This window comes from Seriola lalandi, unplaced genomic scaffold, assembly GCF_002814215.2.
Source record: "Seriola lalandi dorsalis isolate HSWRI2012SDOR001 ecotype SW California unplaced genomic scaffold, Sedor1 jcf7180002054874, whole genome shotgun sequence".
NCBI classification, from domain to species: Eukaryota; Metazoa; Chordata; class Actinopteri; order Carangiformes; family Carangidae; genus Seriola; species Seriola lalandi.
Window position 1 is genome coordinate 908,570 of NW_019525427.1, and position 18,420 is coordinate 926,989.

Here is an 18,420-nt window from a genome sequence, read left to right on the forward strand (position 1 = left end):
CGCTTTCAAAATAAAACTATACCATTTGGATGCTTCTATTCTGAAATAATCCCACTTCATGTTTTATTGTAGCTGCGAGTGAAGTAAAATGTACAAATACACAAAAAGCAAGGAACAAATATATTGTCTTTAATAAACTACACAGTCATTTAACTCATTACATTAAAATACAGGTTATTTCATTGAACACAGACTTACAATGACAGAGCCTAGGCCAAACTTTTTTTTTTTTATTTAACAGTTATCAAGACAACTGCTTCATGTGTCAATCATTTAGAGATCTGCTCAGAGTTCAGGTTTTTCTTACATATTATCATCACTAACACTCAAAACCTCAATCCAAAGTTATAATTAAAACACAGCAGCTTGCATCAAATAAAGGTAAACAAACCGCACAACCAGCAGATGGTGCTGTCAGACCAGGACTACGCTGTATATTAAATGTCTCTGATGGAGTATTTTCAGTGTAATTACCTCATACGATATAACTTTGCCTCCAGCTACCATGTCATGCTGTGTAGTTTAAGAAAACAGAGCAATAGTGTATTTTGTGAGATCAGGGAAGAAATTTATCATAAGCACTGATGTCTATTTTATTTGTCAATTATAAAATAAAATAAAAAAATTTAACTCTGGAGCTTTTGCGTAGAGAGAAGACAGAAGACTTGCTCTGGTAAGTAAACAATAAATCACTGAGAAATGGAAAATACAAAATCAAGGAATAGAACAAAACCCAAATAACTGCCATTAAAAAAAAGGATATCAGTAATCAGGAATGTTGCTTAAGCGACAACCCACACCTGTTCCTCAGCGTTTTAAAATTTAAGAGGACCGAATAGGCATAAGCAAGAACTTTTCATCCCCAAAACGGATTCCCCAACTCGCAAACTTGTCTCTTAAAAAAAAAAAAAAAAAAGCTCCTATGGTTGTATTCAAATGTAGTCCATAAATGCACACACATGCTTTACAATAATGAGCTCTTATTAAGAGCAAGTTGTACTAGGATATTAGTGTGGTATTCTTGATTATGCCTATCAAGCTGTTCTAGGTCCATTGTCCGAGGCGAGGAGTCTGAACTTGCTGAAGAAAGTCAAATCCTCCTGTTTCAGAGAGAACAAAAAAAAAAAAAAAAGATTAATCCTGTTCAAAAATGCTAAAATATTAAATTTCAGCAAAACTGTAGTTTAATACTCACTGTGTTAGCCCGTCAGTTGCAATCAGTCCTCAGCTGACATCCCTTTAACTTCATCATTCTGCCTCATCTACGGCACAGGGAGAGATACGTCGCTCAGAAATGTACTAAAGAGCCTGATTTGTTTTATTTAGCACAAAAACCGCTGTTGGGAGCAAAACAATACACCCGAATCCATTTATAGCATTAGCATTTCTTAATATCAGTCAGTAGCTGTAGCATTTGCTTCAGCTTAACAATTACAACTCATTATATGGAAGGCAGCCTGCCCTCTCTCTTTTATACAGTGGATCAAGGTGAGAAACTGAGATTCACTTTAAATGGATAAAAATATAACTGAATCTAGTTGGTGGGATATTTTTCTTGTATAATATTGTTGTCATTGTTTTATTTGTATGTATTTTTAATTGTGGATACTGTTTCAGTTATCTGTTAGTTATATACATTTTTTCCTTGATCCTTGAATCTTTATGGTTCACTTCCATACTATTAAAATACTGTATATAAATAGACTTTATGTTACACTTAACATTTGTTTAACTGTGTCGTGTTTTTCGTTGTCATTGCTTGACTGGAGAAATGAACCCACACCCACAATACATGAAAACATCTTGTCTACATCAGTCATATTATGTGATTTAAATAGTGTTTTCTTGGCACTGACAGTATATTTTTCGTGTTATGTCAACGTATCAACGCATCACGTTATGGTAAGAAACAGTTCTTGTTTTAATGAGTGTGCTCAGTCACCTCATCCAGCTCCTTCTTTGTCTCTTCCTCCATACGTCGTATGTCATCCATCGACAGATCGAACCATTCGTCGATCCAGCAGAACAGCTGTCTGTGGAAGTGGGTGAACAAACGCCTCTCCACCTGGACAGAGAAACAGAGGGAAGATTAGACAAGAGTACAGGGTGATATACGCATGATCTGATTTTCTGATTTAAAAAAAAAAACAAACATAAACAACAAATTTTCTACCTTTTGAATGAAGTTTTCTATCTTGCCTTGTAGTCCCAGCCACTTGAATTCAACAGTGACTAGTTTATAGGCACACATGTGTGGACAGTTGGGGTTGTTAGCGAGTTCGTTCTGCAAACACACAGATGACACAGATAACATTAAAACACAGTCTCCTTTAAACGCAATGATGTCATTTCTTTAATAGAGCGAGCCACAGTGAAGGTGAAGTGAGACGAGGTGTCGTACCTTCCAGTCCGGTCCCAGAGGCCCTCGACCCGTCTTCTTTGATTTAAAGATGGCTGGATCATGTTCCTCTTTGTAGTCCTAAAGAGTGAATGCAACCAGTGCAATGATAAACGGCGTGGCTGTGACAAATATAAAGCAGCCTAACAAGCAGCAGGTTTATCAAACTGAATGTTTAGCAGATCGATGTGTTAACTCAACAATCAGCTGCTGACGGGAGAAATCTGAAGAAAAACCTGCGCTCGTTTCTAAAACACATGCGTGTTTCTCTTACCTTTGGATTTATGCAACTTCTGTCCGCAATGTCAACGTTAACAACCTCAGTTGCTGCCCATGAGTTTTTGTCTAGTCCATGCACCTGCAGCAAGGCAAGAATCAAACCGTCAGTCAGGTAAATGCAAAGTAAACATATCAGACTTAATGACAACTGACCAACATCTTAAATCTTAATGGCCCAACACATGCCTGGGTCCCCGGTCCGAATCTGGCCCATATACTTCCACTGTTCTCCTCTAGAGTTTCCATTTTCTGTGTGCGCGCCAGAATCGGCCCAGAAATGGAAGCAGCATCTGACGATCATGCTGGATATGGGCCAGACTCGGGCCGTGGAAACATAAGCATGTGGGCCAAGCATGGGCCGGATTAAATCCATGATACAAACGTAAAACAAAATGGCAGCCCACCATTGATATTGACGACACAGAATTAGAACCCTCAATGACTTCTGGATTGATTAACAGCTCTTTAAACACAGTCTAACACTAGAAACGCCACTAATTCATTCTTTAACTTCCACTAACACAGCAGTAACACAAGACAGTCATTTTAATCGCTTATTTCTCGTCATTGAGTCCAACTGATATATTCAACTACACCTGTAATGTATTAGCTGAAAGTGTACGGTGGTTCGTAGCATTTCTGGATGACATGACTTACATTATCCTGATCCCCCATGTCAGGTTTGTGCCACGTCTCGATCTTAATCATGAAGCTGCTTTTCATGTAGGTATTCTGTAAGCGTGGACACACACACACACACACACACACACACACACACACACACACACACACACACACACACACACACGTGGTGGGGTCAGTCAACATACTGTTCCATGTGCACAAAAAGAGGCACAGTGCATCAATGTCCACGTGTTAACATTAGCTCCGGTGTGTGAGCCCATCATTAGAGTATTTTATTATTTTATTTGTAAACTTAAAATACTTACTGTAAGGACTGCATCAGAGGAAAAGACGGACCGTGCAGGAGGGAGGAACGGAGCAGAGAGAGAAAGAGAGACAATGATTTAGAAAATACAGATTTTTTAATTGTCAGCTGGTCTTTACTTTACAGTGAGACCACACAAGACACAGACGGAGAATGGTTTGCAGAGTTAAATGATTAACTGTCTTCCGTCACAGTGTGATGTGATTATGTGGAGGGACTCACTGGTTTTACAGTAAGGATATGCGTTCCAGGCCTTCTCGTGAACCTCCAGAGAACCTTTGGGAGCGATCACACGGATGACAGCCGGCACTTTACTGCAGACGAACAGACAGACATCGATGTAAAGTTTTCCTTAGTTACAACTTATAAAGCCTTTTATCGGGGTTTCCCTTTAAGAAAGTGTTACGATATTTTCCGCTACTTCCTATGTGGTCGGAGATATGCAGTGTGGAGCAGCCAACCTGTGCAGGTGGTAGATCTTGTGGGTGTACTGTCCCTTCTCTCCATCCTCCTCATAGGGCTTGTTTTCCAACACCTGCACACCTTCCCCTCCACCCGTCTCGCTCTTACTGGCCTCTGCTACTGCATACAGCTGGCCCACTTGGTACTGGAGGAAGGGGAAAAGAGGAGAGCATGGTTATTTACTGTTTATGTACAGATTAATCATTATTCTCACCCTGAGAATATATGGCTGCAGAGGTTAAATTACATATGAATCTATGTGGTGGATAAAAGGAAACTATCAAAGGAAAGCTGATCAATTCTGAGACTTTGGAAGGAATCAGCCCTTAGTGATAAGTTTCCCTCTCTGGTTGAAGCTATAGCTTTCAGTAGTGACAGCTTGTGAATCATTGGAGCTTTTTCACAGCACACGTTTTAACTGTTGGATCAAATCAAATGTGTTATGTCAGTGGGGTTTCTGCAAGTGAGGAAGCCACAGGCGACTCATCAGCGTCCCTCAGCGCTGTGGAGGATTTCAGCATCTTTCAGCTCATTGTTTTGGTCAAAAGTCCCACAACCTTTGCTCCTATCAAGCTTAAAGTTCTGATAAACCCAGTGAGTTCACAGCTTGCTCCGCTGCCCTCAAGTGGCCAAATAAAGAATAATGCATAAGATGCTTTTTCTTTTTCTTTCCCATATCAAAAGATGGGCTAAGGTTATTTTATCTATTTAATAAATATTGTTTCCTAAAAAACACCTTACTAGCTTCTACATTAGCATTTAGCTCAGTGCACTGAGCAGCTCAAAAATTAAAAAACAGGATTCAGATAATGATCGTTAGACTAAGAGAAAAAAAAGAGAAATACTACAACACACGTGAATGTCGACATGTTGGAAGAGCCCCTTGTGAGAATCCTTCTGTCATGACCTGTGCTAACCATTAATGTCAGTGGCCGTGAGTTAACCGTTTTCCTTTCTCAGACACAGATGTCAGCATTGAAAAAGAAAAAAAAAAAAAACTAGCACAGTAAGCTTTTTCTTGACTTTTTTGCCCCTTTCTTCCTCTTCTTCTTCCTCCTCCAGTCCCCTTAGTTCAAGCCCTTCCTGAGTCAGGCAAAAGTGTTGTGACACTGGAAAGAGTGACTCACATCACTGGTGCTGTCAGCCTGGACAGCACACTCCTACTTAACACACATAAAAGAACCCTTGACACATGTAAGCTGTTCCTGTGATGCTTTATTCAACACTGCTCGCCTTAGATAGGTTTTTTATTGCCCCTGTGAGATTAATAAATGTTTTGTGGATTTGTGTGAAAGTTGACATCGACACATCTTCTGCCATTTGCAGCTCAGCCAGACAAAATTGTTGCGTTTGAACAGAGCCAAACCCTCTTCTCCCCGGAGACAGAGCACCGCTACAGGCTAGCAACCTATTTTGGTAGCTGCGGATGTTGGGCCTGCCACTGTGAGTAGGAAGTCAGGAATGTGACTTGTCGTGTTTAACCAGTAGGTCCTCTCATTGTCAAGGACAGTCAGACGTAATACAGATTTTTTTTACTGAGCTCAAGCTCCGGGGTGGGAAGACGACATTCAGCTGCAAACAACAAACAGGCTGAACCTGAACGGAGGTGGTCCCCAACACCGGACTGAACACGTTGAAACTAAGTCTGTCAGAAGAAAGAAAATAACATGAACCTGCTGATTCACATCAATTGTCAAAAGACGAGGTGTGGACTGAGAATGAACGCTCTATTTATTTACTTATAAAGAGAATATGTTGCATTTCAGTGGCACTTGAATAACCGTCTAAATGTCTTCGCCCCGAGCAACAACATCCTCCCAAGGGTTTGCTTGTTGAAACTTGTGTCCTCTTGCAGACAGAGCTGCAGAGTAACTGAATACTTTGGATTTCAAATATGTAATTCCATCACATATTATAACAAAAAAATACACAATTCAATGAACGAGCTGTTACATTACCTAAAATGTATGATTTGTGATCTGTGAATGTATTGTATTAATCAGGGCTGTTGGTAGCGACACCGATGCCTTGACTTCTATACCAATTTTATGAAATCCATTTTAACAAAAAGAAAATTACAACACATTACAGTATAAATTTAGTTTTACTTTAGTTTTATTTTTAAGCTCGAACACACTCGAACGTGTTCATGTAAATAAACAGCCAATCACCAGCATTATTAGATCTTGGTCCAAGCATGCTGCCCGCTGATTGGCTCACTGACGCTCATTTACTCCTTAGGCATCAAATCATTTTTCAATCCCTCGCTGCAACAAACAACTACTTCTACCATCTATTAATGAGCTAATTTTGTTCTTGATGAGCATGAATACTACGGCATCTGTGAAAACAGCTGGATCATCTCCTCTGTGGAGACGCTTCAACAGGTTAAAAATAATTAACCCTGATGATGTCTTCAGTTTTTTATCATAACACCTACTTTAAAGTTGGGTGGTTGGAACATGTGGCTATTTCTCAGACTTGACGGGTTATAGATGCAATCAAACTGCATTATGGGAAGTGTTGGATCTCATGCTAAGGACTAAAGTCAGGATATTCTGGACACTGATGCTTTGATTTCGATAATTGTTTCTTGTTAGTCCCCTAACTTTATGGAAGCACGACACTAAAATCACTGGAATACTTTTAATCAGTTAAAGATAAATATAAATAATATAAATATATATAAAATATATATATATAACCTTTAAATATTCTATTCCTCCTCATGGAAGACTCAGAAAACCAGCAAATATTGAAACTCGAGAAGCTTTAACCTGTAAAGTTTTGTAATTTTTTCCTTCAATGTGACTTAGTTGTTAGTTACATGAGGAGATCGACACCACCATCATGTTAATGTGGAGTTAATGTGTAGCTACAACCAGAGACTGGCTAGCCTCACTTAGCTTAGCATAAAGCCTGGAAACAGGAAGCCTGACTGTGCCTGAAGAAAGTGAAGTAGTGTTTCCCAAATTGTCCAACTATTCCTTTTACTATTTCAATTGTTGTGTTATCAACAAGTTTTCAGCTCTGTGAAATATTACACTCAAGAAAAGGTTTGAATGTGATGAAATGTAACAGCAACGCAAACCTGAGTAATCACATATCTTACATTACAAACTGCCCAGTTGTACAAGGTAACCCACTCGACCTCGTCTCCAAACACCTTTGCATCATCAAATGCCCAGATTACACTCAGATTTAATCCAGCTCCAGTTGTTCTAATGGTCACAATTAGTTACTCAACTAACAGAAAACATTTAACGCTGAAACGGATCAGAGAGGAAAAGCCCGTCATTCAGCAAACTGTGATTATGTGGCTTAGTGAAACACTGGCTACTGCTCTGAGTGAAGCAATGCAGAAACAAAGAGTCCAGTGTTGTATGGAACATTTGGATTAAAGCGTAGATTGAGTCACTGGTCGTTAGGTAAAATAAAGGAAGGTGTTCACATACTAATTAAAAAGAACAAAAAAATGGTGATTCTCCCATAAATCTAATGAGGAGGAAAGGTGAAGAGGCTGAAACTGCTCTTGTGATAAGATGGCAGCAGCCGGTGGTGTGGTAGATTAAACACAGCTAAATACATTCTGCACCTGATATGAAGCTACAGCTGAGTGTTTAAACTGCAAGGGCATCTACAGGCGGCGAAAGGCGGCGACAACAACAACAACAACACACGTCTGGGCACATACTGTACTGAGCGGCAGCCACTTAAGTGTAAGTTAAGTGTTCTGCCTATAATCGTCCGTAAAGGCGGTGAGAACAGATGTGCGGCGATAGGTGAAATATGTTGATCGACTGCCTTTTCAGACAGCATTCCTGCGAGGGAAAACGTCACTAAGAGAAAACTATTAATAACGTTTTATCAACAAAAAAAAACCCATTTGCGTCCTATAAATCTTCTAAATAATAATAATTGAAGCAGGCGTTTTGTTTCATCTTGAGATCGTTTCGCAGCTACGTTTGAACGGGACAGGCGAATAGTTATGACATCATGCTCTTAAATAGCAGTCCACTTCCTGTTTCGTTACAGCAGTCTCCACAAAACTAGGTTGTTTTTAAACTGTGTGATGTATTGTGTGTAATATGTTTTAACTTACATGCACCAATCAGGAGTAGCAATCCTAATTTTGTTGCAATACAGGCTTTCTATTCTATTATATTATATTCTATTTTATTCTATTCAGTTCCCTTTCTAATACACAGTGAGCAGAAAAATACAGCCCTCTGCAGGTGGTGATTCTGTGGAGTACAACAGTCCTGACACGCCTTTATCAAACGTTTTAACGCTGGATTGTTCGCCAAGACAACATGTGATTTACATGTGATGCAACCGGAATGTCATGTCGATTGGCATGTGCTGTCCGTGTAAACACAAAAGTAAACAAATGAGTCCTTACCTCCTCCACGGACACTGGCAGGACAATTCGGCTGCAAGAGAGAGAGAGAGAGGGAGAACAGGGAGGCATCAGGGTAAGTAATAAGACAGAAAACACTACAGTCAGAGTTCAGCTGTCGAGCTGTAAGAATAAGGAGATGTTGTCGTAGGTAAACATGCCAACATCGGCCTTCTGATTATATAACATGTCCAACGATATGGATTCAGAAGGAACCAGCGATTGATTTAATCTGAAAACTGCTTCTAAAAGGTGGAATTTAAAGGAATAGTTCAACATTTTGGGAAAAACACTTATTCACTTTCATGCCCAGAGACAGATGAGACAACTGACACCAAGCTCACGTCTGTGCCGCTGGTTACCTTAGCTTAGCTTAGCTTAGCTTAGCTTAGCATGATGGCTGAATCTACCTAGCAGACCTTAAACGACGTACGTAGATTAGATGATCACACTTTATTATTACCATGAAACCTGAAAGCGGGAGGGGGACAGCGAGTCTTGTCCTATTCCAGCACCTGTGCCTGCGCCTTCATGCACAGGGAGTGGGTTTGATTTCAACACAGGCAGGACTTCTAAATTAATGTGACATGGAAAGCACAACAGTGCAGCGCCTCTGTGGGGAAAGGGATCACCAAGAATAGAGTTGGTGTCAGTTAGTTGGCCAGCAGAGGTAACGGCCAAGCCAATCTTGACATGGCAGACAAAACGCTTCAACGGGGAGCTAATGAAACTACTAATGTCTCTCAGCAGTTTAAGCGGAGAGAGAACCGCTTTGAACAGTTCAACACCGGGAAGTGGTGTGAAGAGTTAGTTCTCTGCTGGCGTCCCACTATTGCAGGAACCAAAAAAAGAGGAAGAACAAACGATAAAAAACTGTAATCAAGACTGACTCTGCGAAAGAACAAACAAACAAGCCTGGAACTTCTGGTGGAAACGCTGCGCGTGTGTGTGTGTGTGTGTGTGTGTGTGTGTGTGTGTGTGTGTCCTTCTCTTGTGTGAGTTGATACAATAGGCAATTAATCGCCACCTGTTGCCAGTCTAGCAGGGCCTGAATATTTCATTAGAACAGATCAGAGTGGAAGAGGAGCCCTCCAAGCATGAACTTTATGGCCGGTGTGATGAAAAAGGATGTGCAGCACGTTAACCCTCCACAGTTCGCACTGTCTGTCTCACTTAAAAAAAAATTAATTTCATGTTACAGCCAGGATTTTTGAGGCCCGGGACAACCCTCCCTCAGCATTGTAATTTATCATGGCTGAGTCTTTTCATGCACTTTGCACCATGATCATATGACAGCCAGCTACTGGATGATTTTCCAGTGATGATGTGCATATGACATGACAGTCATAAACCCGCCTGGCTCAGGAGTTACAAGAAGGTAGAAATAAAGGGAAATTCATTCATTCACTTCCTTCAGTCAAGCTTTTTGAGGCAGGTTTGTGACTGATTTAACTCCCATAAGTCATGTTATTTGCCAGGATCGAGAACCCCAAACATTTTCCTACTTAAGACTGTCTTCCTAATAAATTCATCATGAAATACTTGATGAATTAATATCTTTTCTAATCACTTGAGATTAATTTTCTACTGTGCCTTAAATCAATATTTCAAAGAATAAATGAAGTCAATGGAAATTAGACTTTGACAGTTGCCTGGCTGCAACCACAGCTTTCCCCTTCATACCAAATTACAGTGTAATGTCAGCGGGTTAGCAGCTTCAACCTGAAGGTTTGGTTGAATTACGCCGCTATTCTAAATATAAAGTTAAATTCATTTATGCCGAAATGACTCTCATTCTCATAGTAATCCAAACAAATATTTACTTCAAATTATAACATGTAGAAACTTTTACTAATAACCAAATAAACTTTAAATTGTGTTAATTTTAAAAGGAGTTCTGTGAGTTCCACACCGGAGATCAAACAACGCAGTTCAGCTTCATATCCGACGGTCACATGATCCAGGCCTCATTTTCTAATGTAGTTAATAATTTGACAAAAGTCTGATAAGGTTGGCAGCAGTCGGAGTGTCCGTCTGTGTCTTCTACCTGATATAAAGAAGGAACGGCTCCGTTTCACAAAGTTTTAATACTCACAACTCTTTAATCAGCATGTTGACTGCTCCTCCGTCTGAACACGAGCTTGTGACAAAGTTGAAACCTCCAGGAAAAGTTTTTTTTTTTTTTTTTTTTTTACTTTAAGTCAAAGCGGACAAGGAGCCGTTCATTCAACTCGCCTGCCGCTCCTGTCCTCGGGTTTTCTTCCTGGAAGATGTCGTGAGAGAGCTGGAGCGAAGGGGCGCGGAAAAAGAAAGAGGAGGAGACACCCACCTTTAGTTTCAGGTAACTAGATGTGACGTTCACGTGCAGTTGGTAAGCAATTATCAAGCATGAACGTTAGGTTGTAATTATGACTTTATGTGCATGACAGAAGCTACTGATAGTGCTTTTTATTACTGTCTTACAGCTCTAGACCTTCCAGTTCTACTACTATACTATACTATACTGTACTATATACTATATACTATACTACACTATACTATTCTATATACTATATACTATATACTATACTACACTATACTATATACTATATACTATACTATACTGTGCTGTACTATATATTATACAACACTATACTATTCTATATACTAAACTGTACTATATTATATCATAGTATACCATATACTATACTATACTATTCTATACTATACTGTACTGTACTATACTATATACTATACTACACTATACTATATACTATATACTATACTATACTACACTATACTATTCTATATACTATACTATATCATACTATACCACACACCAAAGTTTATTTGCACAAAACTTCACATGGAGCTCCAAAACACCTAAATACAACTTTTCACATTAAAGAAAATAAATTCCCTGGTTGACTATGGAGTAATTCAACAAAACACAAGCTTTTTCATTGGGGTTTTTTTTGTTTGTTTGTTCAAATATTGTGTGCTTACACAAAGATAATGCATGATGGTGACTTTACATTGCACCATGAAGGAAGTGTAGGTTCTCCTGAATCATATGATGTATAAAACTTGATGCTGACTGAAAGAATAAGCTGAGAATTGGCAAAAATATAAAACTATGTCCAGGCGTTTCTTTGTCTTATATACTATTATATTATATATACTATTATAGTATTTATTATATTTTAAGTGCAATATTCTTTTTGTGCCCTTCTGTCTATCTTAACTTGTGTTTCTGTTTCCACTGATCAGAAGTAGCACTCCTAATTTCGTACAATGACAATAGAAGCTTTCTATTCTATTCTATTCTATTCTATACTGGAAGAACAATAGGTGGTAGTGCCACTTTAAGCAGCAGTAGTCTCAGCATTGACATGTGTCTGTTTTGGTATAAAATAGAAAGAATCACATGTTATTTGCAGAGTGGATCCTAATGAGTCCAACACATGATTAAACAGTATGTGGCGTCACATAGTCATACATGAGGTTACAGGTTACGATGCGTGTTGTGAAGTTCACTGTGTCGATGATTACAGCTCAGTGACCATCAGCTGGTGCACAAGGATAGTGCATGGCTCCTTTTCTTCCCAGAGGGTGGAGTACCCTGCTGTGTGTGTGTGTGTGTGTGTGTGTGTGTGTGTGTGTGCACGTCAACGCCCGACTGTGGTCAGACCAGTAGAGGGAGAAACCGCCGACTCTGGCTCAACCTGTTTATTTCAGACGAATCAGACAGTTTATTTCCACTCAGGATGTTCCTCTGTGATTAACACAACACTGAGGAAACTGTGTGGTTGATGTTGCCCAACAGGTTTCACCTAAAGTGGGGTCGTAAAGTCTGAGACCACTTTCCTTTTGCATGTATCCAGCTGATATTTCCAATCTGTTTGACTCCAGATAAAGTCCAAGTATTAGAGTGAGAGTCTGACCCCTGCTGCTCTGAAGGAGTAATGTCCCGTGTGGTGATCATTAGAAACAACAAGACACATTTATACAAATTATTGTGTTTATTTTGCTTCATATATTGATCTGTTTTTTGTTTTTTTTCCTTTCAGTTGAAACAGCATGACTTGAAATGGATGTCAGTGACAAATGGCTATACTGTGGTACAAGACAAAAGAAAAACCAAATATACAATATAAAGACCATGAAAAATACACATTCTCGTAAACATCAGAGGAAAAAAAAAAGAAAAGTAGAATGAAAGACAACGAAAATAAACGGAAACATGGTCGGCAAAAGATACAAAAAATACATGCCGGGGGGGGGGGGGGGGGGGGGGGGCGTCAGTGTTTCAGCTAAATCACACAGCCATAAAAACACCCACAACCAAACACGCTAGGATTCATCTTCAGAGAATAAACAATTCATCAATACATCAATCAATAAACCAAACCACTGTAATGTAGAATCCCAATCCAAGGGACCAGGAAGGTGATGGCATTGAGGACAGGGTGAGGCGTTTAAGGTACGGCAGTGAAGGAAAGTGCTGATTAGTTTTTTTTCCCCGTTTTTCAGGGAGTGAAGATTTCCCCTGATAACTCATCACTCGTTCACCCAGGCGTCATCGTCACAACGTGTCATTTAAATCTACAGAGGTTTGTGGTTTAGGACAAACTGACTGTATATTGGCTGATTTCATGTTGAGCCACAGAGCGAGTTCACGATGGGTTACCAAGCAAATGAAAAATCAATGTCCATCATCACCCACATTCATAGTTAAATACTGCGTCAGAGAACATCTGAACCTGCCTGTCACAAAGCCGAGATACGAGAGCGCAGAGGTCCTGTATGGAGGAAAACTAGTGCCATAATTATTGATATTTGTTTTATTGGAATGACAAACGTAAATAAAGTTTCATGTAAACAGCACAGCAAATTCACATCCGTACATTTTCTAAATAAAGATTCATGTTGTTTCATCTCTCAAGTACAAAACTGGTGTTTAGAGTCGACACAACAACAACACAGATCTTTGCGTCTGTGTCGTGCATTTGAAGATATAAGAATTATTCCCCACAATAAAAATACAAACGGATCCCTGTCTCTGTGTAGGTTTGTATCTGCAATGTACTAATAAAGATTGACAAATAAAAAAGATTTTAATCTGTTCTGGGGGAGAAGGATATCTGAGTTATCACTGTCTCCGCTGCCACCAAAAATTAGATTTTTCTTTGTACTTTAGAGATACGAAAATGTCATTTTTTAAATAAAGAAATACAAAAGTAATAAAGAAAAAGACATGAAGAAGACATAAAAAAGAATATAACAAATTCCTGCATACTATCTATGTATGTTTACTGAAAATCCCATTCATTTGATTTCAATGTTCACCCAAAGTTTACACCTTTAATAAATGTAGTTCTGGCATTGTGTGGAGATTCATTACTTTCTTCTGCATCATTTCATTTTCCTGTGAAAACATTCAAACTGAGAAGCATAGAAATGTACAAATGTGAATTTAGTTTCATTACAAAAGCACATTTTTTTTCCCACTTTACCAAAGTTCTTTGTACAGTTGAATTTGGGCGCTTATTTTCCTCCATACATTTCTCTCTGATCGTCTACAGATAATAAAACTCATGCAGTTTAATGAGGATGAATGTGCAGCTCTGATAAACGTACGTCCACACAAGTTCCTGAACTGAGAGACAAGACTCTGCCACACTGTCCGTGCACATAAAGGCAACATAATGAACATGTGAAGCAATAGTTTTTAGTATAAAAAAATAACAGCATCTTTCCGTTTCCCATGTTCTGAATTACAAATCTACATCTGAAGCTCCGAGTATACATTCTCTGCATCATGCACCACTAAGCAGCCATGCACTGCGTGTACGATACAGTGGGAGGGGGAGGGGGGGCAGGCCATTCAGAAATACATGACTGAGGTCCATTTTAGAGTCTAAAGTGCATCACGTGCCATTCATTTCTCACTTGAGTCATTCACTGGGCGCCTCTGGTTGGTGGCAGAGGCTCGTCTCTCAGCTCTGTCGTCAGTAAACACTTCAAGGCGTGTTTGTGGGACGATGGGTGGATGAAAGCAACAGATAGATAGATAGATAGATAGATGGAGGGAGGGAGGGAGGGAGGGAGAGAGGGACTGGGTGTGCCACATCCTGCCTGAATCCACTCCTCCCATCATCTGTACACATAGAGAGGCACTCTGAGGGTCATGGCTGTCTTTGGAAATGCCTCTGCGAGTTAAAAAATATCCGAGGAGCTTCACTCTATGGCGTTTGAAGACAGCAGACTGAGTCAAATCGCAATTACTATCTCCCTGTATCGCTGTTTACACACTCCACGCTTCTTCTGCTCTGGGTCGTTTTCTTTCAAAGACAAAGACTCTCTGTCGTCTGTGTTGTTTCTCAGAAGCTGGAGGAACGTGTCTTTTTATCAGCCTGCTACCTTCAAGCTAATGTCCCTTTATGTCTGTAAGAGGTGAGTTCAAGTTTCCCAGAGCTGCTGCTGCTGCGTTACGGTGCAGAATTACAACACAAAACTGATAAGAAACAAAGGAGCAAAGTAGTCGTTTGAAATGGTAGCTTGATTGGTTCTTTGGAAATCCACTGAAGAAGCAGGTCTTGTTAGTAAATCAATGGCGATTTGTTGTTTTGTTTGTGTTAAAAATGACTTCAACTGCCCCTTTAAAGCAAAATACACAAAAAAAATTAACACATTTCTGTAATTAACTAGCACCCTTTGTGATTTTTTTTTTATCAATACAGTCCATAAAATGTACATTTATATTTACCTGTCTGTGTGTGATTGTGTGTCAGCGTGTTGCCCAGCACCCAACAGAAGCACTTATTGCTACGACGAACCCAAACTGCAAAACACGTGCATGTGTGTGTGTGTGTGTGTTTGTGTGTGTGTGTGTGTGTGTGTGTGGCACACTACATCTAACATCTTCGTCCCCGTCTACCTACTCTAAACACACGGCCTCCTCCACAGATCAGGTACAGGGGGGTAAAAAGTTTGAACAGCACATCTTGTGATCATATTGCAATAAATACATTTGAAAAAAAACAAAAACAAACAACAAACGGTACACGAGGAATTCAAAAACCAGACCGACATGGCGAGTTGAGTGTCTTCCTGCGCTAGTGACTGAGTGAAACTGTTAATATAGGACCAGCGCTGGCATCACTGGCATCATGCAGTGTAGTTTATCAAACACCAGAGAGCACTTTGTCACACTGCATTACCTCTGGCGTGTTTCCTCCTCACTGATCTGTGCGTCACGTGCATCACCTGACCGTGTGTGTTTTGATCCCAGCTGCTACCAATACTGCTGCTGCTAGTCTGTGGAGTCTGACTCAGGTAATGCCCTCGAGCACGAGAGGAAGCGGAGGCGTGTCGGGACCTAAGATGCCACTTGTGCGGCTGTCTAAGAGGGATGAGAGTGTAGAGACAAACCTGGGCCAATTAGAATGTAAAGGTCGTCACGGTAACTCCATAGTTACTCCATGGTTACCGTGTGTTGGCAACGCACCAGTTCTTGTAAGGTGGTAAAAGTCATGTGTCTTAGATGCACAATACTGTCACAGAGAATTTGTCTCCTCACTTTACATCTTCTTCTCCATCTTCTTCTTCTGTGGTTTTTAAGTAAGACTGGCGGAGGCTAAACCAGTCGACTGTCAGTGGCACATGTAACAGTGTGAAATAAAAAAAAAAATGAAAAGAGTGAAGAAGAAGAGTCACTTGGGTAGAAATAAAAAAAAAAAAAAAAGTCCCCAATCATTTTTTCTTCTTCTTCTTCTTTCTCCCATTTATTCTGTTTTCTCCTCGTTTCCAGAGATGCAGTCCAAGGGAGGGGTGAGGGGTGTGGTGAGCCCCCACACATTGGGGGGGTGGGGGGTGGAGAGGATGTGTATGTTTGTCTCACTGTGTATACTCAACGGATGAAGGAGGGTGAAACTGGGTGTCACAGTCATGTTTGGCCAAGCGGCAATATGGCAGCGTAATGGAGGGTGTGTGTGTTGTAGTGTGTGTGTGTGTGTGTGTGTGTGTGTGTGTGTGTGTGTGTGGGGAATGTAAGGGATTTGTGAGTCATCAGACAAACTGAGAGAGGCGTTGGAGGACAGAGTGAATGTATTCATCATGAGTCTCACACAGGCAGTTGACCTCCACCGCTCTCCCCTCCTTCTCTTCTTCTTCTTCTCTCTTTTTTGGTGTTGAATTCTCCGCTCTCTCTCTCTCTCTCTCTCTCTCTCTCTCTCTCCGGCTCTAGACGAAGGCCTCGGGCTTGCTACCGTTGTTGATCTGGACGTAGATCTTGGGATCCTCGTCTTGCTCGTCTTTGAGGCGCTGGAGGTAACGGCTGTGGCACAGCAGGTAGAGGGGCAGGCAGAATCCCAGCATGCTCACCACCAACAGGCCCACGTTCACCTGAGGGTCAACCGACATTCACGACGTGAGCCTTTGACTAAAACTCTCAAATTGTTCAATAAATCAATATATAAATAAATAACCAGGTATTTGTGACATCGTACCCAGAGAGGGTCTCCTTCCAGGGGTCCCACCATGGCCATGAAGAGAGGCTGCTGCAGCAGGGCGAACAGAGCGCTGATCAGAGACTGCATCCCTGTCAGGCTGCCAAACTGAGAGGACGGGTACCTGCGGGGGACAAACAGCATGTTTCAGATGGTAAAGTCACACAGGTGTCATCACTACACTGAGGACGTACTTGAGCTTTTGGATAGAAAAATATATGAACGTCGACTTCTACGTGAGCTAAAGGTTATGTAATATATATAATAATATAATGGGGTATATTATTATCACATTTACATCTTCTGAATATATGAAGATGGAAGTTTATAACATATATGAATCATTAAATTTGTATATGTATATATAATAAAAATATCTATATGATCAACATGTTGTGATCTCATATATTAACGATATATTGTTCATTTATATGTGCAAGTGTCTTAAAATGATGATCCTTTATATTTACATATATAATATCACATTTATTGACAAGGTTAAAGATGGATGTACATATGTCTACAACATAAGCACACATACATAAACATACATATTTGTATGGGCTAGATATATATTTCATTATATGAAATTGTTCCAATGTCTAATAGGTCTCAATTTTTTACATGTATGTACAATTCAATATATGTATATATATTATATTTGGCTCAACAGTGAGAATTATGGGATAATGCTAAAACTCAACTCTCATTTGTGAGAGGAAGAGAACGTGTCTCTTCTTTCAAACGTAACATGATCTTTTTTGAGAAGACTGAACCTTTAACTTTGTGGGGAGAAGTATGGGAAAGACCCCCTTCCTGTTTCAATATGACATCACAAAGAAGCTCCGTAAAGAAATAGTTCTCCGAGATCAACATCAACCCCTTCAACCCCCTTCACATGTGGTGAAAAAGGCTCTTACATGAGATGTTCCACAGTCACATTACGGTGCAATGCTCATGTAGTCTTTCTAGTCAATATATTCTATTCATGGTGTTATGCTGTATCATTGTGTATTAATTATGCCATTACACTTTACACTTACACAGCAGCATAGAGGCCTCCGACTGCGGAGTGGATGAAGCCTCTGACGACGGTGTGCAGGATGAAGGACAGAATCTGAAGAGGAGGAGAAAACAGAACATTTAAAAATACACATATCTTTCATTATGTACCGGGTCAGTTGGCAGCTGCTCTGTCCTCAGTGAGAAATGGCTTTCATCTTTGGTAAATGAGATTCAGCACCAGTAAATAACATGCTATGACTCTTTCGTCCAGCAGGTGTCACCGGAGCACTTAGAAATCTCAGTGTAGCTGCATTGCCATGTGAATGTCTCCCGTCTGAACATCATGTACATCTCCCAGTCTCTGCAGTGTTAACGCTTTCTGTGAAGAGACTCACTCGGGGCTACAGCGGCACGTGCTTGGAAATGTGCACCCCCCCCC

At 40.2% G+C, this 18,420-nt stretch overlaps 2 protein-coding genes across 2 annotated transcripts in view; both read right to left on the reverse strand.

The window, feature by feature from the left end:
* Positions 1-108: 108 nt before the first annotated feature.
* LOC111671269 (phosphatidylinositol transfer protein beta isoform-like) lies at positions 109-10,769 on the reverse strand. Its single transcript, XM_023428358.2, has 12 exons — positions 10,583-10,769; positions 8,491-8,521; positions 4,088-4,233; positions 3,849-3,940; positions 3,628-3,635; positions 3,335-3,409; positions 2,673-2,756; positions 2,402-2,479; positions 2,174-2,284; positions 1,943-2,065; positions 1,196-1,262; positions 109-1,100 (listed from the first exon to the last, which is right to left on the reverse strand). The coding sequence occupies exons 1-11, from the start codon at positions 10,597-10,599 to the stop codon at positions 1,218-1,220; spliced, it is 810 nt and encodes a 269-aa protein (XP_023284126.1). The 5' UTR covers positions 10,600-10,769; the 3' UTR covers positions 109-1,100; positions 1,196-1,217.
* Positions 10,770-12,469: 1,700 nt separating this feature from the next.
* LOC111671280 (large neutral amino acids transporter small subunit 4-like) overlaps positions 12,470-18,420 on the reverse strand; it is a 31,271-nt gene continuing 25,320 nt past the window's right edge. Inside the window, exons 12-14 of the mRNA XM_023428372.2 lie at positions 18,020-18,093; positions 16,977-17,100; positions 12,470-16,872 (exon numbers count right to left, since the gene is read on the reverse strand). Coding sequence (XP_023284140.1) covers positions 16,711-16,872; positions 16,977-17,100; positions 18,020-18,093 — 360 coding nt within the window. The 3' untranslated portion in view covers positions 12,470-16,710. The remainder of the gene's footprint in view (positions 16,873-16,976; positions 17,101-18,019; positions 18,094-18,420) is intronic.